Source organism: Neoarius graeffei, chromosome 25 (genome assembly GCF_027579695.1).
Source record: "Neoarius graeffei isolate fNeoGra1 chromosome 25, fNeoGra1.pri, whole genome shotgun sequence".
Taxonomy (NCBI): domain Eukaryota; kingdom Metazoa; phylum Chordata; class Actinopteri; order Siluriformes; family Ariidae; genus Neoarius; species Neoarius graeffei.
In genome coordinates, this window is record NC_083593.1 from 39143536 (window position 1) to 39170369 (window position 26834).

Consider the following 26834-nt stretch of genomic DNA (forward strand, 5'->3'; position numbering starts at 1 on the left):
GAACAGTTTTCCACTTTGCCACAGTCCATTTTAAATGAGCCTTGGCCCAGAGAAGACGTCTGCGCTTCTGGATCGTGTTTAGATACGGCTTCTTCTTTGAACTATAGAGTTTTAGCTGGCAACGGCGGATGGCACGGTGAATTGTGTTCACACATAATGTTCTCTGGAAATATTCCTGAGCCCATTTTGTGATTTCCAATACAGAAGCATGCCTGTATGTGATGCAGTGCCGTCTAAGGGCCCGAAGATCACGGGCACCCAGTATGGTTTTCCGGCCTTGACCCTTACGCACAGAGATTCTTCCAGATTCTCTGAATCTTTTGATGATATTATGCACTGGAGATGATATGTTCAAACTCTTTGCAATTTTACACTGTCGAACTCCTTTCTGATATTGCTCCACTATTTGTCGGCGCAGAATTAGGGGGATTGGTGATCCTCTTCCCATCTTTACTTCTGAGAGCCGCTGCCACTCCAAGATGCTCTTTTTATACTCAGTCATGTTAATGACCTATTGCCAATTGACCTAATGAGTTGCAATTTGGTCCTCCAGCTGTTCCTTTTTTGTACCTTTAACTTTTCCAGCCTCTTATTGCCCCTGTCCCAACTTTTTTGAGACGTGTTGCTGTCATGAAATTTCAAATGAGCCAATATTTGGCATGAAATTTCAAAATGTCTCACTTTCAACATTTGATATGTTGTCTATGTTCTACTGTGGATACAATATCAGTTTTTGAGATTTGTAAATTATTGCCTTCCGTTTTTATTTACAATTTGTACTTTGTCCCAACTTTTTTGGAATCAGGGTTGTACCGGGCTCCTAGCTAAGGAGATAAAACCAAATACAAACAATATCCAGAAACATCGCTACCTTCTCTAGGCCCAAGCTCTTTTACGATGGACTGAGGCGAAGTGAAAAATTGTCCTGTGGTCTGACAAATCAAAAGTAGAAATTCTTTTTTGGAAATCATGGACACCACGTCCTCCAGGCTAAACAAGAGAGGGACCATCCGGCTTTTCATCAGTGCACAGTTCAATAATGGTATGAGGGTGCATTAGTGCACATGACATGGGTAGCTTGTACATCTGGGAAGGCCTTCCTTCTTTCAGCAAGACAATGCCAAACCGCTTTCTGCACATATTGAAACTGCATGGCTCCACAGTAAGAGAGTCCAGGTGCTAAACTGGCCTGCCTGCAGTCCAGACCTGTCTCCCATTTAAAACATTTTGCACTTTATGAAGGAGACCCTGAACTGCTGAGCAACTGAAATTGTAGATCAGGCAAGAATGGGACAATATTTCTCTTTCAAAACTACAGCAACTGGTCTCCTCAGTTCCCAAACATTTACAGTGTTGTTAAAAGTAGAAGTGATGCAACACAGGGGTAAACCTGCCTCTGTCCCAACTTTTCTGAAACGTCTTGCTGATATCAAATTCAAAATGAGCATCTAGTTTTCAAAAAACAATAAAATTTCTGTTTCAACATCTGATATGTTGTTTTTGTATACTATTTTCAATGAAATCTAGGGTTTCAATGATTTGCAAATCATCACATTCTGTTTTTATTTACAATTTACATATACACACATATACATATATATATACACACACATTATATATATATATATATATATATATATATATATATATATATATATATATATATACACACACACATATATATTATATATACACACACACATATATATATATATATGAATGAATGAGTGATTCCATGCTTATGGGTACTGAAATGGGGACATGAACTTATTTTATTTTTTTTTTTAAATTCACCTAAAACCATTTCTTTTTTTACCATCAGGTCACAAAACATGTAATCTTTAATGAATGATATGTTAAAAGATAACTTTAATTTCCTGAGATGTAATAAAAACATATTTATATGCCAAAGTCAGAACGTAACAGAAGTGTTGTGGACATATAGATTCTCAATTTTAACAATGTAGAATTACTTTTTGAAACATAGGAAGGTGATGTTTTAGCAAATATAATTAATAAACATGTGTAGTAGAATAAACATACACATTCTTTCAATAAGATTAACATGGTCTATAGCTAGATTGTAATTAATTTGTAACAGACGCGAGATGGACAATCGTAACAGAAGTAATTTACCAGACATCATTTTGGAACTCATAGGCTTGACTTTGGCATATAAATATGTTTTTATTACATCTCAGAAAATTAAAGTTATCTTTTAACATATCATTCATTAAAGATTACATGTTTTGTGACCTGATGGTAAAAAAAGAAATGGTTTTAGGTGAATAAGTTCATGTCCCCATTTCAGTACCCATAAGCGTGGAATCACTCATATATATATATATATATATATATATATATATATATATATATATATAGGGCGGCACGGTGGTGTAGTGGTTAGCGCTGTCGCCTCACAGCAAGAAGGTCCTGGGTTCGAGCCCCGGGGCCGGCGAGGGCCTTTCTGTGTGGAGTTTGCATGTTCTCCCCGTGTCCGCGTGGGTTTCCTCCGGGTGCTCCGGTTTCCCCCACAGTCCAAAGACATGCAGGTTAGGTTAACTGGTGACTCTAAATTGACCGTAGGTGTGAATGCGAGTGTGAGTGGTTGTCTGTGTCTATGTGTCAGCCCTGTGATGACCTGGCGACTTGTCCAGGGTGTACCCCGCCTTTCGCCCGTAGTCAGCTGGGATAGGCTCCAGCTTGCCTGCGACCCTGTAGAAGGATAAAGCGGCTAGAGATAATGAGATGAGATATATATATATATATATATATATATATATATATATATACACATATATACACATATATACATACACACAATTTTTGGGACTATAAGGCGCACTTAAAATCCTTAAATTTTCTCAAAAATTGACAGTGCGCCTTATGTATGATTACTTGTTGTGCTTACTGACCGATTTTATGGGGTACAATGCGCTCAAAAATTTGTCGAAATGTTTAAGTACGACTTTGGTAAGCAACGAAGCCGCTCCGCTCAATGGATATTCGGAGCATTACGGTACGCTGCGTCACTACCTGATCGGCCCCGTAACAGGACCCCTGAGCAGTCTACAAGACTGCCTGACTGTAATGTCTAAACTAGAAGTGCATTCATGTAAGGCAGCCCGGGCCCGGAGTACACGCTAGCAACAATAAACCAATCAGAGAACAGTATTTAGTATGCTTACCCCCGCCACTTTTTATACGTAATACGTACTGTGCTTCAACATTATATTACAGTACATTTGTGTGTACGTAAAAGGACCCCCAAAATGGCACCTGTTAAGAGGCATGCTTACGAAGCGGGTTTCAAACTCCAAGCTATCAGCTATGCAGCAGAACATGGGAATAGAGCAGCCATGAAAGAATTCAACATCAATGACTCAATGGTACGGAAGTGGAGGAAGCAAGAAGATGAACTGCGCCAAGTAAAGAAGACCAAACAGAGCTTCTGCGGGAACAAAGCGAAATGGCCAGAGTTAGAGGACAAAATTGAACAGTGGGTTATTGAACAGAGAACAGCACGAAGAAGCGTCTCTACAGTCTACCATCTACCGGTATTTGTTGTTACAACTGAGTGGAATAAAGTTTGATTTACCGGACTGTGTTGTTTTGCTTAATGCGCCTTACAATCCGGTGCGCATTGTGTGTGAACATAGACACGTTAGTTCACAGTGCGCCATATAATCCGGTGCACCTTATCGCCCAAAAAATACAGTATATACACACACAAATATAAATATACACACACACTCACACGAAACCATATCACTTTCAGCCTCCAGGCCATCCACGACAGAACATCAGTACGTTTTGAGAAAATTAAACTATACAGTATTCTAATGCCGCTTTTCCACTACCAACGCGGCTGAGTCGGGCTGAGCCGTGCGGTGCTGAGTTGGGCTGAGTCGAGCTGAGTGGGGCTGTTGGAGTTGCATTTCGACTACAACCGCGCTGAACCGTGCTGGCTGGAAGTGGGTGGACACATTGGGTGGAGTTAGCGAAAGTGGGTGGATGTCAGGTGATGTCGTTAGGCGGCGCAAACAGTGACATCAGTGATCTTTTAAGCGGTAGTCTCACGACCCGGAGAGTAACCAATAAACATGGAGGACATGGAGTCGTTAGTGTTGCTGGTCTTGGTGCTGTGGCTTGTTGTCACCGACAACGCCAACAGATACTGGCAAGAGCGTATAGATGAGGCGAGGCGCATAAGGCTTCATAATTCTCGTAATTTGTAATTCTCCTTCTTCCGGGTTTACGGTGTTTACAGATCCCAGCGTGCTCGCGGGGCGTGTGTGGGCATGTGAGGACACTCCTCCTCACCAATCAGTGCACAGGGGAGTGTCTGCTCACGCCCCTAGCCCCACTCAGCTCGGTTTGGCTCGCTTCAGCCCCACTCCAAAACCGTGCGAGTTTTGGGGGCTGAGCAGGGCTGAAGCGAGCTGAGTCGTGCTGTTCTTAGATAGTCGAAACGCGAGCCGTGTCGGGCTGAAGTGAGCTGAAAAAGGGTAGTGGAAAAGGGCCGTAAGGGAATTATGAATGCCTTGACCACCTCCACACTCTTGGAACAATATGAAAATGGACTCGTCACTCGAAGGTCCACCTTTATTCACACAAAGATGAGATGACGTTACAATTACATTTATTCGTTTGGCAGATATTTTTCTTCAAAGCTTCTGCCGAATGAATATAGAGAGACAGAAAGTTAAAGCCTTTGCTTAAATGTTTTGCTTCAAGCTTTCAAGCCACTGCTCTTTTGAAAGAAGTGTCCTTTAGGAAAAATCCTAAAGTAACCGAGCAGATTCATAGAATTGAGTTCCTTTATGAACTACTGAATCACTGAACGGTTTCAGAGGGAAAATAAATAAGACATTGCATGTAAGAACCAGCAGGGATGAATCAATACCATTTTTTCAGACCGAGTACATGTTTTTGTTACTCCTCAACACCGATACCAGAATGAGCACTGAGTATTAATCAATCAGGGGTTTCACAGAACATTTTATTCAACTCTGTTTATGTTTTCCTGGTGTAAATAGCAACCATGAAAAGCACACGCATGTGCGTGTTCATGCACTCGGCTTGTTCTTTATAACGTTAGCTAGCTACGTGAGTTAGCAGACTTACCGAGCGGGGGGTTTCCCCTACATCTGTTCAGCTGTAAGTCAAGTCTGTTCTTCTTTTCATTGCATCAGAATCAATCAGTGCGTTTACATACACATAGAGAGAATCGAATTTCTGCCGTTGCTCGACTGAAATGGAAGTTCAAAATGCCACGTATACACCTTAATTCGGCTGAAATTGAACCGAACTTGATTTCTCGGAATCGAGCTACATGACCTAGATTATGCGATTTCTGCCAAGCTACTTAGTGCATGTACCCTATCGAGCTAGTAGTCGAGCTACTTACTGCCCCTTCCGGAAGTGACGAGTGACGAGACCACAAGCGGGAAACACAACAGCCTCGGTCGGCATGACAACGAATCATGACAACGGCATGAATCTTTTCTTTTTGTGGCATTGTTTGCACTGTTAAAATTTAGCTCACTTACTGTATCACCAAATACATCTGTACAGCTGTTGCATAGCTGTGAATTGTGTACATAAACAAGTCATTGTATTTGTGTGTGTGTGTCCAACATCTGAAGAATTTCAATAAAAACAAAACAATTGAACTTTGTGTGTTTATTAAGACATAAGTTAAATTGTAAGCAAAAAAAATATTTTTTTGTAAGCAAAAAATGGACTTTAGAAAAATATACAATTGTGCAAAATAAGTTGTCTTACAAAACAGTGGTCTGCGCAGGACAGTTTGTAGCCATACAGTCTGTTAGAGCAAGCCTAACAGCTTGAACACGGAACTGCCAGTGTTGCCAGATTTTAAGTGCATTTTGGCGGATTTGAACATGTTTTGGTCTGGAAAACGTCAGCAATATCTGGCAACACTATAGCTCTTCTTCGTGACGACAACCAGAAGTGTACCAACACGATGGGGCATGTAGCGCCACCTGTGGCTCGGGTGCACAATGCACCTCACACAATAGCTCGATTTCACAGTTGCATGTAGGATTGGATTTCTCTGGCACCCCTGCTGGGACCCTTTGCTCGATTACCGACAGTAGCTCGATTTGGATGTGCATGTAAACGTACTGAGTGTTCACCCAGAATGGCTGATCATCAAGAACATCATCCTGGCTATTTGTTGTTATTCAATCCACATTCACTGGATATGAGCAATTGCGTGCTCTGATTGGCTACTCTACTACTAGGCTATATACCGTGAGCAGAGAAAAACAAAATGGCGGCGTGTCTTGCTGAATCAACCGAGGATGACACAAAATAAAAACTCTACTCGAAAACAAAACCCCTAAAAATAAAAAAGGAAAAAATATATAGTATAAAAGAAGGCATCTTTTTTTCCCGAACAATTATTATTATCGCGTTTTTCACAAATTGCTCCTGTCATTTCACCGGTTTGTTTACATCCTAAGCGGAAACGATTTTGTCGGACGTTTTGTATAAAGTTTTTATTTATCGAATTTGCAAAAAATAAAAAAGGCTCCGTTTCTGACAATCCAGTGAACGTGGATAGAAAAACCGTTGCTCCGCTCAATCTCATCGTACATGGCTTATACTGTATAGCCGACTCGGCGCTCATGTACGACTCAATTTCACGGAATAACCATTATTTTCACTCTCCTAGCATTGACTGTAGACATTTTTTGTGTTCCTAGTAATGATCTCCTCATGCTACGTTTTATGTTTTAGATTTTTTTTTTTTAAACATGGTCACTTGTATTGTAGGGAGATGCTATAATACACTACCGTTCAAAAGTTTGGGGTCACCCAGACAATTTTGTGTTTTCCATGAAAAGTCACACTTTTATTTCCCACCATAAGTTGTAAAATGAATAGAAAATATAGTCGAGACATTTTTCTGGCCATTTTGAGCATTTAATCGACCCCACAAATGTGATGCTCCAGAAACTCAATCTGCTCAAAGGAAGGTCAGTTTTATAGCTTCTCTAAAGAGCTCAACTGTTTTCAGCTGTGCTAACATGATTGTACAAGGGTTTTCTAATCATCCATTAGCCTTCTGAGGCAATGAGCAAACACATTGTACCATTAGAACACTGGAGTGATAGTTGCTGGAAATGGGCCTCTATACACCTATGGAGATATTGCACCAAAAACCAGACATTTGCAGCTAGAATAGTCATTTACCACATTAGCAATGGATAGAGTGGATTTCTGATTAGTTTAAAGTGATCTTCATTGAAAAGAACAGTGCTTTTCTTTCAAAAATAAGGACATTTCAAAGTGACCCCAAACTTTTGAACGGTAGTGTAGCTCCTCTGGATATTTTCAAAGCGCATGGTTTGCATCGTTATGTCGCTTTTATTTCGAGGCGTCTGTTCATTAGCATGATAACATACACTAGGTTTCGGTCACATAACATTGCGTGGTTTTGGTTGTATACGTGATACAGGAGTGTTTTTAGTGTGAGGAGTAAATGAGCACTGATTCCAGTCGCCAGTATCAGTATTGATGCTTCCCTGCTGTAAAAACACTTAGTGGTTAATATTATTATGCAGTGGTGAGGAACATACCTGTCCATGAAGGTCAGTGTTCAGCAGCATTAAAGCACATGTAAGGCAATGCACTCCATCTGCAAAAACAGATTTATTCAGGAGTAATTATTCAGCCAGGGCTTCACTGGGTGGCAGGAGAGCAGTCTGGACAATTACCACACTCACAGCTTGGGGCACTTCAAAATGTTAATTTCTCCTTTTTTTTTTTTTTTGAATGCTGCATTTTAAATGATGACATGAAAAGCTCTAAACATGCACAGCTCATCCACCTCTCCACTGGGCCAAAGTATAACACCAGTTCCATGGCAACAGTCTTAGCAACAAGGAGACCGTTTTAGCTTTTTACCATCTACTGGTCACACAGGCTTGTTGTTACCAAGACGGTTGCTACGGGGGAGACATGACACTCAAGCATCAAACATAGACAAACGATACACGAGGCAAAGACGCCAACATTAAATGCTGATTTCATTAAATGTTCTACCGAGGAGAGAAAAAAATACTTCTTTCCGAAAACTGCTCTTTTTTTTTTTTTTAAACTTGTTTAAAGGGCAAACTGTTGGAAAAGGTTATCTCTGGGTGACCTTCTCCTGAACTCCTGCTCGTCTTTCTGCTGTCATTTATCAGCCTGAGCCGAGTGAGCTTGATAATACCCAGTTAATGGCTAATACCCCAAGGGACAGTAGAGTTGATCTGCGGCTAATCTATAGGCCGAGTGGGAGGGAAAAAGGTTGAGGGATTGAAAAACGCTCTAAATCCATGTCAGAGTCAAGATCAAACTTCAGAATCCCCGACTGGTCCTCAATAAATAAACTAAATAAAATGTGATTTTGAGACTTGCTTCCCAAGTACAGATGAATCCTCTAGTCACGAACCATTAGTGTCATCACTAATGATGGTACAATTTAGACCATGCTTAAAGCTAGACAGCCTTTCAGATTTTAAGTGCAGGTCATAAAAAGAATTTTCCCGACACCCAATTATTTTTGTTTAGTGGACCGAAAGCGACTGAATTCGAATCACAGACTTCTAATTTTATTCATTTTTTAAAAATAGAACGATTAATGAATTCAGCACCATGTGGCCGTAAGTTCTCTGCTATTTTTTTCCTTCTTCACCATGACCCAATTCAAGATACTATGTCATGCATAACATGGTAGGCTTTCCCCGTTCGCGCAAGGCATGAAACGTGGAAGACCGACGACAGTAACAGAAAGCGAGAAGAAATATGTGACGCCTCACCGAATCCAGGGACGCATGTCGGCCGAAACGAATCCGAGATAATCGCAAAAGAAGCATTTTTTTTTCGAAATTTGTGATTTTTGTTTTTTTTCCATCATGTGCAAGTTGAGATCTTGAAGAATGCAATCAGTATTTCAGATAATAGATTGTTTTGTTGGAAAAGCATACATTTTTTGTTGCAAATTGTCTCGTTTTTGTCAGGACTGTAGCCTGCTGGGGGGTGTGGGTAAATTACCATATGGGCCATTCACATGATGATTTAAGTCTGTTTTTTTTTTTTTCGCGAATCAGCTGTATGATACGAGCTGAGCTCGTGGCTACTTAAGCTGCATACAGGCGTGTAATTTCACTATGGAATGAGGAAGCTAAACAGAGCGCAGAGGAGCTGAAACACCGCGAAGCAAACAGACACACGGTTTTTACATCGGAGATCACCATTTCTAGCAAAAAAAACCCAACCAAAAGGAAGCTAGGATTACATTCCATCGGAGGCATTGGTGTGTGCAAGGCGCCGTTTCTCTTTCTGATGGGGTAAGTTTATTAATCTTAAGCCTAGGTCACAACCGGACGTACGATTTTTTGGCCGTGTGATTTTTGGCGTTTCCCAAATCGCTGCGGTTTTTTTTTGTTCATGGAGAAAGACACGCGTTGGCCGTAAGTTTGTCTTGCAACCTGAAAAAAACGTAAGCGCCCGTAGAGTTTGTTTGACATGACAAAGAACCTCTGCGGCCGGTCTGCGGCTCGAAAATCAGCACATCACACGCGCCCTATTGTGCGTTTCACACGCACCCTCCGTGCGTTTCTTGCGTTTTTTGCATGTAGACCGGCCGTAGGAGCATGTACGGCCGGTTGTGACCGAGGCTTTACATGAAACTAGCGTTGTGTTAGTTGTGTCATCATCGTGCTATCTTTCTTACGGTGTGAGTAATTTTTCAACCACAAAACGTTAAAGTATACTTTAGGACTTATTTGTACTTCATAATTGTTTTGGGCATACTTTGCATAGAAGGAAAATTGACGTGGTGATCTTTGTTTACATGAAAGTAGCATCGTGCTAGCTCGTAGGGGGTAGGGCTTTCCTTAATATCATGCAAATGAGCACCATTATGTGCCCGCCCTGCACCCAGAGTAGCTGAGATGGAAAACTTTGAGGGCGATTTTCTCCCTTTTCTGTTTTAAGAGGTATACACTTTCAAAAGGCCACACATTCTTCAAATATTGTCAGATCTCCACATGGAAGGCATCACTGGAAAGCTTAGAAACTGGACTTTCTGAATCTGTCAATAACTCAAAATGCCCCCGGGCCGACATGTGTCCCTGGATTTGGGCACATATGTGTTATTTACCAGCTGGGAGGTTGGTATCGTGAAATACCGTGACCGAGGCCACTTAAATTTTATATATATATATATATATATATATATATATATATATATTTTTTTTTTTTACCAAATTCTAACAGAAAACGAGAGCGCCCGAAAGGGAAAACCGATCCGAGCTGCCATTTTGAATCCTCATTCACAGCTGTAATGCAAATGGCTTCCTCCTCGGTATACAAGTGCACTTCCATGGCAGGAAAAAAACTACATTTTGCCGCCTATGTAGTCCCCTATTTATACAAATAGGAGTCATTCAGGATTCAGCCATGTTTTTGCTCGGCGTTAGCAACAGTTACAAGTTTTTCGTTTTCTCCTGAAATGTTTTCTTTTATTTCTTCTTCCTCAGGGTAGTAAAACTCGCTTTCGCTGTGAACACTGTCGTTATCGCTATCCATGATGTAAAATTAATGCTATTCTCCTGAGAAATGTGAAAATAAATGTTGACAAAAATTGCTACCATGTTTGTTGTTGTGAACGAGCGAGTCGCCAGAGGTCCGTAACCGGGGTCCATATCGTAGGATACGAACCCGCTCGCCAGCCAATCAGAGCGCAGGATTTGATGGAAACCGGACCGCGAAAAAAAAAAAGACGTTGTTATATATGAAGGAAAGGAAACGCAGGACCAAACTAATAAATATCGGCGGTCAGCGAGCACCTCGGTGTGATCAGCTGTTCGTTTAGCGACAGAATGATGGAACTGTCAGCGCACGGTCAAAGGTAAACCTGTGCACGCGCACACGGACTTCCTCTGTCCGCTTGACTGCACGAAGCGAGCGATTTCACGCACGTTATTTGCTCGGGAAATAATCCACTCAGATTAAATAACTTCCCAGCCACAGAATGGCCTGATATTTCTGTAATATCTCACAAAATAAACATCTATCACAATGACCACATTTCAGAGGGAACTAAACGTCACCCGTTTTATGAAATCAAAAGGATGTCTCGCTTTAAAAAAAAAAACCTTTCAATGGACAACAGAATGGGATTTTAACTGGTTGACAATTTGTGTATCCATTAGACAAAGCTGTATTTACAAAAAAAAAGACTTTCAGACCACATGTTAATAGGATTGTAAATGGTGTCGTACCTTGTGAGGCGAGGATGGTGGGGTTACATTGATGGTACCTATTAGAAAAGTGGATTAAAACCCGCTCTCGTTCCTGGGTTTCACCCATTAGTGCAAAAGCTTTGAGAAAGGATCTAAACGGGGGGAAAACAAAACAAAACAAGAGAATGATCACGATTTGTAATCATCACAGTTTGCAATACTGATACTAAGCTTTGACTCACTCTCTGATCATGACTATTTTTTGCACTACTGAATTCTGATTGGTCAGAAGAAACTCCTGCTGTTTTGCAATGAAAATCTTTCGCAAGATCATGTTGATATATCTTGCGGCATGGTGGTGTGGTGGTTAGCGCTCTCGCCTCACAACAAGAAGGTCCGGGTTCGAGCCCCGTGGCCGGCGAGGGCCTTTCTGTGCGGAGTTTGCATGTTCTCCCCGTGTCCGCGTGGGTTTCCTCCGGGTGCTCCGGTTTCCCCCACAGTCCAAAGACATGCAGGTTAGGTTAACTGGTTGACCGTAGGTGTGAATGGTTGTCTGTGTCTATGTGTCAGCCCTGTGATGACCTGGCGACTTGTCCAGGGTGTACCCCGCCTTTCGCCCGTAGTCAGCTGGGATAGGCTCCAGCTTGCCTGCGACCCTGTAGAACAGGATAAAGCGGCTACAGATAATGAGATGTTGATATATCACCATTTGTGGAAGGAGTCTCCAGCGTCAGTGCTTTGTAATGGCCAGTAAGTTTTCAGACACAGAACAGACGACTTTGCGTGCCTTGGTTTCCTGGTCACATGACTAGCTGCTTTTTTTGTCTTATTAACTTCAAGATAGAGGAAAGAAACAAATAGAACTGGATGCCAATGACCTGGACAGGGATGGATCCACCCCCAACAAGTCTAGTCCTTCTTGTTCCGAATTTGTATACCAGAAATACCCTTAAAATAGATTCGTCTCATAACCAAACAGGAAGTAAGTTACTGAAGAAAAACTATTTTGTACATTTGACCTTGCTATGACCTTGACCCTGGCTGGATCAATTCCAAAATCCAAGGAGTTCATCTGCTGGCTACAGTGATAACTTCAGATAAATCCTGTAGACGTTTAAGCGCTTCGTCCTGAGATATCTCACCAAGGAGACTCTCGAATAAACACAGACGGGTGGGTGTACAACCTGAAAACATAAAACGCGTTAAGCAGGATTACGCAGAACCTACCTAACTGATTTTTATAAAACTTGGTGGAAGGGTGGAGCACGGGCCAAGGAAGAACCCGTTACAGGTTCAGAAAATTAATTTCACTTTCGATAACGTTACAAGACTGGGATGCTAACAGCAAACCACATCACACCACCTACACCGTTAATTCTTTTCCTAGAACAGAACGCCTTGTAGTGTTTTATTCCTAACTTTTATATCTCATCTTTTGTTTAAAGCTTGGTCCCACAATACCGATAACTACAACTACAACTATAAATCAATCAATCCCCTGCAGTTTAAGAGGTTGATCGTCACACCAGATCGATAACGATCCCTACAGCCCAGGCCTGGGTTTATCCGTATCGCCGAGATTGCTTCTGGAGTGATTTTTCCAGGCCTGGACCTGATCCGATAAAACATCTGACCAATCAGGTCATCATTCACATGTGACGTTGTCTGAGCACGTCCTATTTTCCCTGAGCATCTTCATACATCCTTGTTGCATCATGAAGTCACGGAATACAGATTCACGGAAAATAAAAAAATACATAATACAAAGCACAGATCTTTTATTCATGGATATTTTCAGTGAAATATCAGTAGCAAATGAATAAACATATAAATGCAGGTAAGATATTTTAATCACGAACTTCGTCAGTCCAAAGATTTAATTGTTTTCGACTTCTTAATTTTTTTATCCGTATGAAATCGGTAACCGATCTGTAATATACTGAAACCTCCGTGACCAATCCGTAAATTATTAGCATCCGTGATGCGTCCGTATTAAAATCCGTAACCACTGTGGATCCTTTTGTATTATACAACCCCGATTCCAAAAAAGTTGGGACAAAGTACAAATTGTAAATAAAAACGGAATGCAATGATGTGGAAGTTTCAAAATTCAATATTTTATTCAGAATAGGACATAGATGACATATCAAATGTTTAAACTGAGAAAATGTATCATTTAAAGAGAAAAATTAGGTGATTTTAAATTTCATGACAACAACACATCTCAAAAAAGTTGGGACAAGGCCATGTTTACCACTGTGAGACATCCCCTTTTCTCTTTACAACAGTCTGTAAATGTCTGGGGACTGAGGAGACAAGTTGCTCAAGTTTAGGGATAGGAATGTTAACCCATTCTTGTCTAATGTAGGATTCTAGTTGCTCAACTGTCTTAGGTCTTTTTTGTCGTATCTTCCGTTTTATGATGCGCCAAATGTTTTCTATGGGTGAAAGATCTGGACTGCAGGCTGGCCAGTTCAGTACCCGGACCCTTCTTCTACGCAGCCATGATGCTGTAATTGATGCAGTATGTGGTTTGGCATTGTCATGTTGGAAAATGCAAGGTCTTCCCTGAAAGAGACGTCGTCTGGATGGGAGCATATGTTGCTCTAGAACCTGGATATACCTTTCAGCATTGATGGTGTCTTTCCAGATGTGTAAGCTGCCCATGCCACACGCACTAATGCAACCCCATACCATCAGAGATGCAGGCTTCTGAACTGAGCGCTGATAACAACTTGGGTCGTCCTTCTCCTCTTTAGTCCGAATGACACAGCGTCCCTGATTTCCATAAAGAACTTCACATTTTGATTCGTCTGACCACAGAACAGTTTTCCACTTTGCCACAGTCCATTTTAAATGAGCCTTGGCCCAGAGAAGACGTCTGCGCTTCTGGATCATGTTTAGATACGGCTTCTTCTTTGAACTATAGGAGTTTTAGCTGGCAACGGCGGACGGCACGGTGAATTGTGTTCACAGATAATGTTCTCTGGAAATATTCCTGAGCCCATTTTGTGATTTCCAATACAGAAGCATGCCTGTATGTGATGCAGTGCCGTCTAAGGGCCCGAAGATCACGGGCACCCAGTATGGTTTTCCGGCCTTGACCCTTACGCACAGAGATTCTTCCAGATTCTCTGAATCTTTTGATATTATGCACTGTAGATGATGATCTGTTCAAACTCTGCAATTTTACACTGTCGAACTCCTTTCTGATATTGCTCCACTATCTGTCGGCGCAGAATTAGGGGGATTGGTGATCCTCTTCCCATCTTTACTTCTGAGAGCCGCTGCCACTCCAAGATGCTCTTTTTATACCCAGTCATGTTAATGACCTATTGCCAATTGACCTAATGAGTTGCAATTTGGTCCTCCAGCTGTTCCTTTTTTGTACCTTTAACTTTTCCAGCCTCTTATTGCCCCTGTCCCAACTTTTTTGAGATGTGTTGCTGTCATGAAATTTCAAATGAGCCAATATTTGGCATGAAACTTCAAAATGTCTCACTTTCGACATCTGATATGTTGTCTATGTTCTATTGTGAATACAATATCAGTTTTTGAGATTTGTAAATTATTGCATTCCGTTTTTATTTACAATTTGTACTTTGTCCCAACTTTTTTGGAATCGGGGTTGTACTTCCGTAGTCCGTGATCTATCCGCATTAGTGTATATGGGTTGGTTTGAAGTCCAGGCTGTACAGTACGACCCGGAATAACGTGCTACTACTTGGAAAAAACTTCCATGACTGTTCCCAAGCTGCATGCGTTCATTCCTCCAAGCGATATTATAGTCAGGATCATAGCTGTGGTGGTGTGACTGCTCCAGACGGGAACTAAATTCAGGCAGAGGGATAGTCAGAGCTGGAGTTACAGGTACGGTAGCGTTATCGGTGTTGTGGGACCGGGCCCTTACTATGTTGCTACGTTTTGCATTGGTCATTATCTGGAATAAATAAAGTCATACAGAATGAAAGCACAATGATAACAACATAACATAACATAACATGATTTCAATCAATTTTTTTGCTTTGTTTATATATCGTTTTGTTTTTCTCCACAGAAGTGTGCGGTGTCGTGATTTATACCTGAGCGACTGGTCCAATGTCATCCCTGTGAAATCAAAGAATGTGAGGTACTCTTCAGCAACCAGCTTGCTGAAGTCATTGCTGTAGGCAGACAAACAAAAAGATTTCGATCAGGATCAGGTGCAAACACATCGTACCCACTCATCAGTGACGTTATTATTATTATTATTATTATTATTTCCACCACTCTAAAATGACATAAGCAACAAGCTGCCGTTTATCCGAAGGGCAACGCTGGCTGCATGAACAGTGCGCTGGGTCATGACTTTCACTTACTGCTTATTGAAGACAAAAAGAGAAAAATCAGGATATAAGCAGAGAACAGGAGAAGGGAGGGAGAGAGGGAGGGAAAGAGTTTGCACGAGACAACAAGTGAGAGTGAGAACCAGTGAGAGAAAGAGAGAGATTTATATAAAACGCCTACACGGACTTCCACTGCACCAAATCAATCCCATGACATCAAGCATGGAGGGAAGGGACTGATGGCTATACAGGAGGGTGGCTTTGTCCTCCAGACCTCTACAGAGGCTGTGTGTGTGTGTGTATGTGTGTGTGAGAGAGAGAGAGAGAGAGAGAGAGAGAGAACGAGACAGAGCAGCTGACTCACACCAGCAGGCGGATTTAAAAAAATAAATAAATAAATAATAATAATAATAAATGCATTTTCGACCAAGTGTGGGTTCATCATATTACCGTGTGCATTTTGTTTACATTTGTAATCAATCAAAGCTCAGCACTGTTATTTTATTCCTTTAAATCATAAGGAGGATGAATCCAATGTAATGGCTCGGAAATAATAATAATAAACAATAATAATAATAAAAATAACAAAGGAAAAATAAACTTACCCACAACATGACTACTGAATAGCTCACAAATTAAACAAATGTGTCTCCTTGGCAACAGAGAGCACAGAGCCGCTCGGTGTTCTCTCTCAAACCTGACTGAACTGCTTAAAGGGGTACCAAATATAATATATACAGTTGCTGATGTGACAAAGTAACGTATTCTTAAGTATTCTATCAAATTTATATACTAGAAACCAACAAAATATCTTGGTAATTGTAAATATAATACTTTATACGCTAAACCGCACAAGAGTCGCCATTTTTAAAAGACCGTGACGTCAGCGCTACCCACTGCACTAGCGGAACTCTCCGAAATAGAGGAGAGAAGCGTGTAATCATGGCGTCGGGCGCATCAAGTGAAAGCGACAGCTCTGTCGAATCATACGAAGAGATCCCGCAAGACACACTGCAAGCAGGCTATGGCTTAGAAGGGTACCAGTTTGAACCTAGGAGAGGTACTCTCGACTCCGGTGATGAAATAAGAGAAGAAAGCTCGGATGACGGCGAGGACGAGACAGGCCCGGCGCCAGGAACAGTTTACTAAGGGGGGGCAATTAGAAATCGCAAGGGGGCAAATATTTTTCATATAGTGTGTAGTAGTGATGGCGGTCTGACAACACGTTTCAAACAATTAACTGCGCCAACCACAAAACCACGGCCCCGAAGGTTGCTTTAGTACGGGAAAATCATGTGACATATTACCAGGGCAGTTGCGCTTTATCAACCCCCGTGCCCACCTGTTAACCCTCCCCTCCGATTTTCTCACAGACACGCGGTACAACCGGAAAGATCCCAAACATAAAACAACACACACAAACCTACAGGCAAGTCCTTTACATTTAAAATACATACAAATAGCTCCGCGGCATGAAAACAAAACGTCAATGCAAGTCTAAGGTACTTGGCTCGGCGGCCAAAATCATAATTTAAAAAAATCAACAGACCCCGCGGCTGCACCAGTAATAGCCTTCCTGACTCGCACCGAGTTAATGCTAACCACTTAATCCGCGATCACAGTTTAGGCGTGTAGGGGACAAAACACTCTGAAGTGATGAATTTTCACCCCCGCTGCATGGGGGGTGACGTCAACGACACATATTCTTACGCTATTTGCGCACAAAGCGGACCATATATGAACACATACACCAACATAAACGGAGATAAACTTAGCCTACAAAGAAAGAAAATGGATTCACAATATTGTGATTGAATTCGTTTAATTCGGTGGGGGAAAGACTACTCCCGTAAACTGACTGCATATTGCAGAGACAGTGCACTTGTCAGTGTAGACTACATGTAAAACCCCCACCCGCACGACCCCTCCCCTTGTCCTTATCACAGGTCTGTGTGTGCGCGGCTGTGTCAGCATTTCACACATACACCCACAATAACAATCAAGAAAACAATTAAGTGATCCGAGTCTCCGTTGAGGGGGCGGGGCTGTAGCCACGAGGGGGCGACGCTCCCTTTCGCCCCCCCCACGGCACCGGGCCTGGATGAGACTGATGCTGACCATGGGCATGGCGAGCGTGGGGCAGAGCGTCTGCGTGCAGGTGACACGGTGTGGTGCTCGTGCGGAAAACGTAACGTGGAGTTGCTCACGAGTCCAGCAGAATTTATTTGCTGCAATGAGATAGGCGCCACCCGTGGACTTGCGAAATCGTCGCAAGAGGCAGAAACAGGTATTTCACACGTGCTAGTCCCAACCTCAATGAGCCAACACAACTGGGCACATACATACGTCATGAGTGTTACGCAGAGAAAATGAACGTGCTTTCTGATTGGATAAAATTAATATCATGGCAGGCTGTTCAAACCGCGGAAATAGTTTGCTCGAGCTACTTTCAAAACACTATAACTTTCCAACCTTAGAACAAAAAACTTTTGTAAGTCTTGAATAAGGTTCGTCAATGTGTGTTTTATTGTTATATTTACTCTATATATTGCCCTCTGTTCCCCTTTAAAGTGCAAGGCCACTCAGACGCGAAGGAGAAGTCAGTACGAGGACGTGGTGCACAAAGATCCTTTAGTGACCCAGCTCAAAGGTGGGAAGTAACGAAACACAAATCCGTCATTACCGGACTTCAGTAGGGTTTTCAGGAATCTGCACTTTACTGGAGTATTTCTGCCATTTTTACCTCCGCCAAGGAGGTTATGTTTTCGGTAGCGTTGGTTTGTTTGTTTGTCTGTCTGTTAGCAACATTACGGAAAAAGTAACAAACGGATTGCTCTGAAATTTTCTGCAGAGGTGTGACTGGACACAAGTAACAATCCATTAAATTTTGGCGGTGATCTGGATCACCTTCTGGATCCCGGATTTTTTTTAAAGGATTCTTTTTTTTTAAAGATTTTTTTTTCCACCTTTATTGGATAGGACAGTGTAGAGACAGGAAATGAGCCGGAGAGAGAGACGGGGAGGGATCGGGAAATGACCCCGGGTCGGGATCGAACCCGGGTCCCCAGATCCATGGCATGGCGCCCTAGTCGACTGAGCCACGGCGCCCTCTTTTTAAAGGATTCTTGGCGGAGGTCTGCGCTTTCCGAGTGCTTTTCTAGTTCCTATTATTTTTGCACCATCGCACACATTCTCAACATCAATACCAATTTCAACCTCAACGTCTGAGTCAATAAGACGGAGAAAAGACGACACCGATTACACCGACTCGATCCGGCAGCTCAACGGACTCTCGGGCAGAAACGTAAGCCGCGTTCAAATCCAGCAAACTGAGACGAAATTGGTTTCCTCTGAACGTTTTTGTGTGAACGGTCCAAATGGTTCGATTTAAATACCTAACGCTTGAGCTGTATGTGATGTTGGAAGAGCAAATAAGTAATTAGCAAGCATGTCAGGAGTCTAGTAAGGCAAGGATAGTGACAAGTTAGCGTTATACACAGCTGGGTGACCGGTCGGCACGCTATACTGAGATAATCAATATCTTCTGCATGTGCGAGTGGATTCGTTATTTTTCACAAACTACTTAGCAATTAAAAGATTTACTTTTCAGATTCAAAAAGAAAACATAATGAAGGCTGTTGGGTTTTGGTGCAAAATGAAGAAGCAAGTGTGACAGTCTAAGTGTCCAGAAGAACCGGAGCTGGTTCTGTAAGATGCTCAGTAAAACCTACAGCTCATTTCCGCATCAAACTGCACTCACTGTACCGGAGACTAATTATTATTATTATTATTTTTTAAGTAGTGCTGTCAGGCAATTAAAATATTTAATCGCGATTAATGTCACGACTGTCATAGTTAACTCGCAATTAATCGCAATTTAATCGCACATTTTTGTCACATAAAAAAAACATTGTAATTCTCTTATCAGCATAAAAAAGTGAATGGGCTTGCTTTGTACCAATTTTTTTTTTTTTTATTGCAAAGCATAACACGTCTTGACACAGCCACTACAAAGTGAAACCTAAGCCGAGCACCGGCGCGGGGCTAGCAAAAGAACCATGAGTGAAGTGATCTACTGCTTGAGTTAGTCTACAACTCTAATCAGAGAGACAGGTTACACAGTGACGGTAGCCTTGACATGCTTGATTATAATATAAAGTACACTATTATATTAACTTTAAGTTGTTCGTTGATAAATATTGCATTGAATCTGATCTTTACTGTTTCAGCTCACTTAACACATTTTGTACTTTTACACTTTCTGCCTGTTGATGCGTCGCGCTGTCCAATCAGAGGCGGCCAAATTTGCATATTACAGGAAGGATTTCTGGGATAGCATTGAGTTTACAGTTCAGAGGGATCTGGCTTCTTTAGACGCTGTCTTCTTAAAACTGAATAAATATTTAAAAAGAGCCAAATGAGCCAGTCTTTTGAACGGCTCTTTTCAAAGAACGGATCACAAAGATGCGGATCCCATCAAAGAGCCATAAATCCCATCTCTACTAGCGCGCCCTGCCCGTGCTGGTTCTTTGGGGGGGGCAGAGGACTCTGGCTGTGCGGGACGTGACATTGCAGTCTAGCTGCTATCAGTTTTCTAAGCAAAGTCTCTGTTCCAAGTTCCTGGCAGTTTCAAAAGCTTATGAAAAACCTACATCATGTCACTGAGCGTTAATCTCGCGATAAAAAAATTATCGACATTAAAATTGAGTCAAGTTAATGCGTTAATAACGCGACATTTTTGACAGCACTATTTTTAAGCAAAGGGTCGTCTCACGCCAAAGATTGACTTTGTTTCATTTATTATCGCTTACTGTTTATAGTGTTTTTAAGCCATTTTAGGTCTACAGCATTTCTTTACATGTTCCTACGACTTTTGCACAGTACTGTAGATATAAAAAATAACCGAGATGATGGCTCTACTATAAAGCGATAACCGGAACTAACCTGCCTTGGGGACGTTCCACAATAATAAATGCAACTGTAAATCATAGAACCTCCAGAAGTTCTCAGATGATACAGCCATCGTTGGACATGTGTCAGAGGGGGACGATCTGGAGTACAGAGAGGTCATCACCAACTTTGTCGCCTGGTGCAAACTGAACCACCTGCGCATCGACGCCAGCAAGACAAAGGAATTGGTGATCGATTTCAGAAGGACGGTTCCTCAAATTGCACCAGTGAGCATCCAGGGTTTGGACATTCAGTGCGTTTACATGCACATAGAGAGAATCAAATTTCTGCCGTTGCTCGACTGAAATCGAAGTTCAAAATGCCATGTATACACCTTAATTAGACTGAAATTGAACCAAACTTGATTTCTCGTAATCGAGCTACACGACCTAGATTATGCGATTTCTGCCGAGCTACTTAGTGCATGTAAACCCTATTGAGCTACGTATTCAAGCTACTTACTTCAGCACTGCCCCTTCCGGAAGTGACGAGTGACGAGACCACAAGCGGGAAACACAACAGCTTCAGTCGGCATGACAACGAATCATGACAACGGCATGAATCTTTTCTTTTTGTGGCATTGTTTGCACTGCTAAAATTTAGCTCACTTACTGTATCACCAAATACATCTGTTGCATAGCTGTGAATTGTGTACATAAACAAGTCACTGTATTTGTGTGTGTATACATGTCCAACATCTGAAGAATGTCAATAAAAACAAAACAATTGAACTTTTTGTGTTTATTAAGACATAAGTTAAATTGTAAGCAAAAAAAATTTTTTTTGTAAGCAAAAAATGGACTTTAGAAAAATATACAATTGTGCAAAATAAGTTGTCTTACAAAACAGTGGTCTGCGCAGGACAATTTGTAGCCATACAGTCTGTTAGAGCAAGCCTAACAGCTTGAACACGGGACTTGTGAACACGGAACTGCCAGTGTTGCCAGATTGGGCGGTTTTAAGTGCATTTTGGCAGATTTGAACATGTTTTGGGCTGGAAAACGTCAGCAGTATCTGGCAACACTGCTGATAACTTTGTTTACACTCTTGAATAGCTCTTCTTCATGACGACAACCGGAAGTGTACCAACACGATGGGGCGTGTAGCGCCACCTGTGGCTCGGGTGCACAATGCACCTCACACAATAGCTCGATTTCCTTGTGTGCATGTAGGATTGGATTTCTCTGGCACCCCTGCTGGGACCCTTAGCTCGATTACCAACAGTAGCTCGATTTGGATGTAAATGTAAACGCACTGACCGAGATCATGGAGGAGTACAAATACCTGGGTGTTCACCTCAACAACAAACTGGACTGGACTAACAACACAGATGTCCTGTACAAGAAGGGCCAAAGTCGTCTCCACCTCTTGAGAAGACTGAGGTCTTTTGGTGTGTGCAGGACACTGCTTAGGACTTTTTATGACTCTGTGGTAGCATCAGCGATTTTCTACGCTATGGTCTGCTGGGGCTGTGGAAGTCCAGAGACGGACAGGAAGAAACTTAAACTGGTCAGAAGGGCTGGCTCAGTCTTGGATTGTCCTCTGGACTCCACTGAGGTGGTGGGTGAGAGGAGGATGTTAGCCAAGCTGACCTCAATCATGGATAACCCCTCTCACCCTCTACATGAGGCTGTGGGGGCTTTAAGCAGCTCGTTTAGTAGTAGACTGCTACATCCACGGTGCAAGAAGGAGAGATACTGCAGGTCATTCATACCGGCTGCTGTCAGACTGTATAACACCCACAACTTGTAACGTAGCACCAATAACCTGTTTGTCATTTAATTTGCACTACTTCACCACTACTACCTCTGCCATCTCTCATCGATGCAATTATGTGCAATTAATATAGGCCCTAAACTATTTTTATGTATACTTGTATAAATATTATTTATGTATACATGTGTGTATATATACAGAGTCTACCTGTAATGTGCAATTTTTCCGAGCCTCTCAATAAGGCAATTTTTCTATGGACCCTTTTCACGTGACATCACGAAAAACGCGGCCGCCATTTTGGACATGTACTACCAGTAGTTTACCACAGCCAACACTGAGGAACGGCAGCAAAGAAAGTGTTTATTTTCAGCAAGACTTCCATCATGCCACTATATTGTTGTGCACCTGGATGTAGTAACCATCAACAAACAAGGCAAGGGTTATCATTTTATCGGATCCCGGTAGATGCTGACCGACGGAGAAGATGGATAGCGGCCATAAACAGGAAAGATTGGCAGCCCTCGGCATACCAGCGCTTGTGCAGTGACCACTTTGTTGGAGGTAAGACGAATAAAATTAGCCAGAAAAGGCATTACATTGCTGTTAACATTCTGTGGCGGCGAGTGTGTAACCAAATAGGCTAAAATAACCCATTGTAACCTCTTTGTTCTTCTGTAGTAGCTATTAGCTAATGACATTAGCTAGCGTTGTGTTCCTTTGCTGTTGGTAGACTGTAGGACAGATCAGAGGCAGTGTCCTACAAACAGCGCTTAATTTGAGGGGGAGCAAGCCGGAGCGCGCTCCGGAACCTCGGGCGTTGGCTCCGGCAGCTATTTACACTGGATCCGGTGATCCGACACCTCTTTTGACTATGTAACAAAAAAAAAAAAAAAAATAATTAAATAAAAAAATGCAAGTTTATTTAGTGTTAATGTCTGATTTTGATATCTGTCTTGTTGGTGATTTCTCTCATGAAACGACATCCACAAAATATCTGCAGATGAACTTAATTTTCAGTGTTATTACAAAACATGCCCAGAAGCGCAGCGCAGCGCCCCCCCTCCCCCCCCTCTTTTTTTCCGCTCCGGAGCCGCTCATCCTCTGCACTCCGGGACCTCCCACTTTACAAATTAAGCACTGCTTACAAATAAAAGTGTTCAAACAAGAGTTTTCAGATCAATACCTGTGTATGGCGATGGGTTTTAACGACATAGGTATAAAGATCATGTGGGCCGAAGTCAGGTAAAGACGAGGGTTTCGTGTACTTCCGTACGTCAGTGAACAATCCAGGCGGAAGCAGATAAACGTCATTCTCTAAGCCTGCTAACCTCAATTTTTGAAAATACCTCTCCCTCTGCTCGCCCTGTAAATGCCCTACGTCGCTGGATAGCGAAGGTGTTTTCTGCATCTCGCTCCTTTTTCTTTTATGTTCTCCGTTTGTCGCCTTCCTCGCATTCAAACCAATTCGAGCCGAAGTCCGCTACATGTCCAGAATGGTGGTCGCGTTTACGAAGGTCACGTGACTGAAAAGGGTCTATACTTTTTCACGGTAGATAATGCAAATAGCCTTCTGTATTTAATCCTTCGTTTGTCTAATTTTTATTTCAGTTTTATTTGTTATCTGTTTGACATTTTCTTGCTACTGTAACACGTGAATTTCCCCGATGTGGGATGAAGAAAGTGAATCTAATCTAATCTAATCTAATCTAAATGGATTTAAAAAGTAGGAGCTGTTTATTAATAGTTAAACTTGTATTCATTGCTGTGGTATAAACGAAAGGAAAAAAAAGTGTGCCACAACACTTTTTACTCCTTACTTCTTCCGCAGTACATGACGACTCTGGTTTGTATAAGACGCACAATGTGCAAAATCAATAACAAATAAAGATTCTGCTTTTTCCTTTGAAATACCGTTAACAAGAGTGCTCCGAGAGCACAATATCCCCCGCCGGCAACTCGGCCATAACTCTGGTAAAATGCGACTGAATTGAACGAAACTGCAATATGCGTATTACCGACAAAGAATCCTGTCAAGTTTCGTGAAATGCCTCCAAAAATTGTGAAAGGAGTTGATTTCAGAAGGCGAGTACGCTTCCCAGGACGGACGGACGGACAGACATTGCCATGACATAATCCCCCTTCAGGCCTTTCAACCAGCGAGGGATAAAAATTATGAAGGAAGTGGATTTCAGAAAGCAAGCACACCTTGATAAAATTGCCAAAGTACAAGTTTGTTAATAATCAAGAGCATAACTCTGGTAAAATTTATCCAAATTAAATGAAATTTCAATATGCGTATAACTGTCATATAACAAAGCCTTTTGCCAAGTTTGGTGAAATTCCTCCACTAATTGTGAGAGGAGTTGATTTCAGAAGAACGTACACCATCATGAAACTGTCAAAGTTATTTAATCAAGCGTCAAAACCCTGGTCAAATTTTCACAAACGAAATTAAATCGCACTATGCGTATTACCGTCATATAACAAGGGCTTTTGCCAAGCTTCGAGAAATCCGTCCAAAAATTGTGAGAGGAGTTGATGTCAGAAGGCGAGCACACCTTCATGAAATTGTGAACTATAGAAGGTTGTTAATCAAGGGCTGGGACTCTGGTAAAATGCGACCAAATTGAACGAAATTTCAATATGTATACTAATGACATATCACAATGTCTTTTGCCAAGTTTGGTGAAATTCTTCCAACAATAGTGAGAGGAGTTGATGTCAGAAGTAAAACACACCTTCATGAAATTGTCAAAATATAAATTTTGTTAATCAAGGGCTGTAACTCTGGTAAAACGCGACCGAATTTAACGAAATTGCAATGTACGTATTACCTAGTCTGGTTAACACCAGACCATATCACAAGTGAAATATGGTCTGGAATCCGCCTATTGAATTTCTCGTAGGGGAGGTGTGGTTTACGATTGTCAACGGCCGTTTATTGGACGTTGCGAATGTCTATCATTTGGCGTATACGTAGCCCATGGCCAATCATGGCAGTTGTACCCGGTGACGTAGTTAGAGCGACGAAGAAGATGAAGAGGCGAAGAAGAGAAGGAAAGAGAAAGAGAAGGCAAAACAAAAATAGGAAAACAATGGCACCGAACGATTACTGATTAAGTTTTAAAACAAACTTTTGCTCTAAACTATTCAGAACAGTGTCTAAAGCTTGATCGAAAGTTTGGTTCGTATCGCTCGCCGCCATGTTAAATGTGATCCGTAAACAGTCCCAAATAAACTACAAGCTTCCGTTTGTCGAGTAGTACGCGTCACCGTCTTTCCACCCCTCCCCACTCTCTGATTGGCTCCCTAACTCAGGCGAGCCTTTAGACCATAGTTTCCATGCTGTCTTTTCAGATCGGAACGATTGTGCAAAGCAGCATGGGATTTCCCAGGCTACGCATTACCGACATATAACAAAGAATCCTGCCAAGGATAAAAACTACTAAACAATTTTTTTTTCCTGAAGTGCTTCACAGTTATACTTTCACACAAATATCACTTACAGTCTCTATATAAATCTTCAAAAAAAAAAAAAGAAAGAAAATTGATCCTAACGAAAACAGTCGTCACTATAGATGTAAACATTTCGGATTCAAAAAATACATTTTTTCCAAATCCGATTCCAATCTTTGCCGACATCCGAATCAGCATTTTTGTTTCAGTGCTATCTTTAATACAAACAGCTACTGGAGCATCCAAAAAGCATAAACAGGACACATTAACTGGGGAATAAAATCATCTCGAACAAGACTAATCTCAAAACAAAGGAAAATTTCAGACTGAAGATAAAGAATAAGCGATATATATATATATATATATATATATATATATATATATATATATATTAGTGCTGTCAAAAATGTCGCGTTATTAACGCGTTAACTTGACTCAATTTTAACGGCGATAATTTTTTTATCGTGAGATTAACGCTCTGTGACATGATGCCACGCCCCGCACAGCCAGAGTCCTCTGCCCTCCCCCGAAGAGCCACGGTGCTCGGCTTAGGTTTCGTTTTCCCATCGGCGGCTCCAGCCCCACTTTGCAGTGGCTGTGACAAGACGTGTTATGCTCTGCAATAAAAAAAAAAACATTGGTACAACCAGTGTTCGAACTATGCCGATATTTTCGGGGGGGTCCCTTATTTTCCCTTGGGGGGGGGTGCTTGCGCTTGTCTCAGAGCGCGGCTCTCCATCGCGCGCTCACTTCGGATATGCAAATGCTTCCCGTTACACACGATTGCTATGTCAATAAACATCATTTTGCCAATATTTTAGAGACCCCCCCAACATTTCCCAAATCATGTTTTCAAGGGATCTCATGTCTGTTTCAGGGGATCTTGGATCCCCCGAGTACCCCCGTAGTTCGAACGGTGAGCAAGCCCATTCACTTTTTTATGCTGATAAGAGAATTACAATGGTTTTTCATGTGACAAAAATGTGCGATTAAATTGCGATTAATTGCGAGTTAACTATGACAGTCGCGACATTAATCGCGATTAAATATTTTAATCGCTTGACAGCACAAATATATATATATATATATATATATATATATATATATGGTGGCACGGTGGTGT

At 41.7% G+C, this 26834-nt stretch overlaps 1 protein-coding gene across 7 annotated transcripts in view; it reads right to left on the bottom strand.

Moving 5' to 3' along the window:
• psd3l (pleckstrin and Sec7 domain containing 3, like) overlaps positions 1 to 26834 on the bottom strand; it is a 504243-nt gene that overhangs the window by 187600 nt on the left and 289809 nt on the right. For all 7 annotated transcript variants that reach the window (XM_060908177.1, XM_060908176.1, XM_060908179.1 and 4 more), the window contains 3 exons: positions 15347 to 15427; positions 11304 to 11416; positions 7611 to 7669 (listed from right to left, as the gene is read on the bottom strand). In XM_060908177.1, the coding sequence (XP_060764160.1) occupies positions 7611 to 7669; positions 11304 to 11416; positions 15347 to 15427 (253 nt within the window). The remainder of the gene's footprint in view (positions 1 to 7610; positions 7670 to 11303; positions 11417 to 15346; positions 15428 to 26834) is intronic.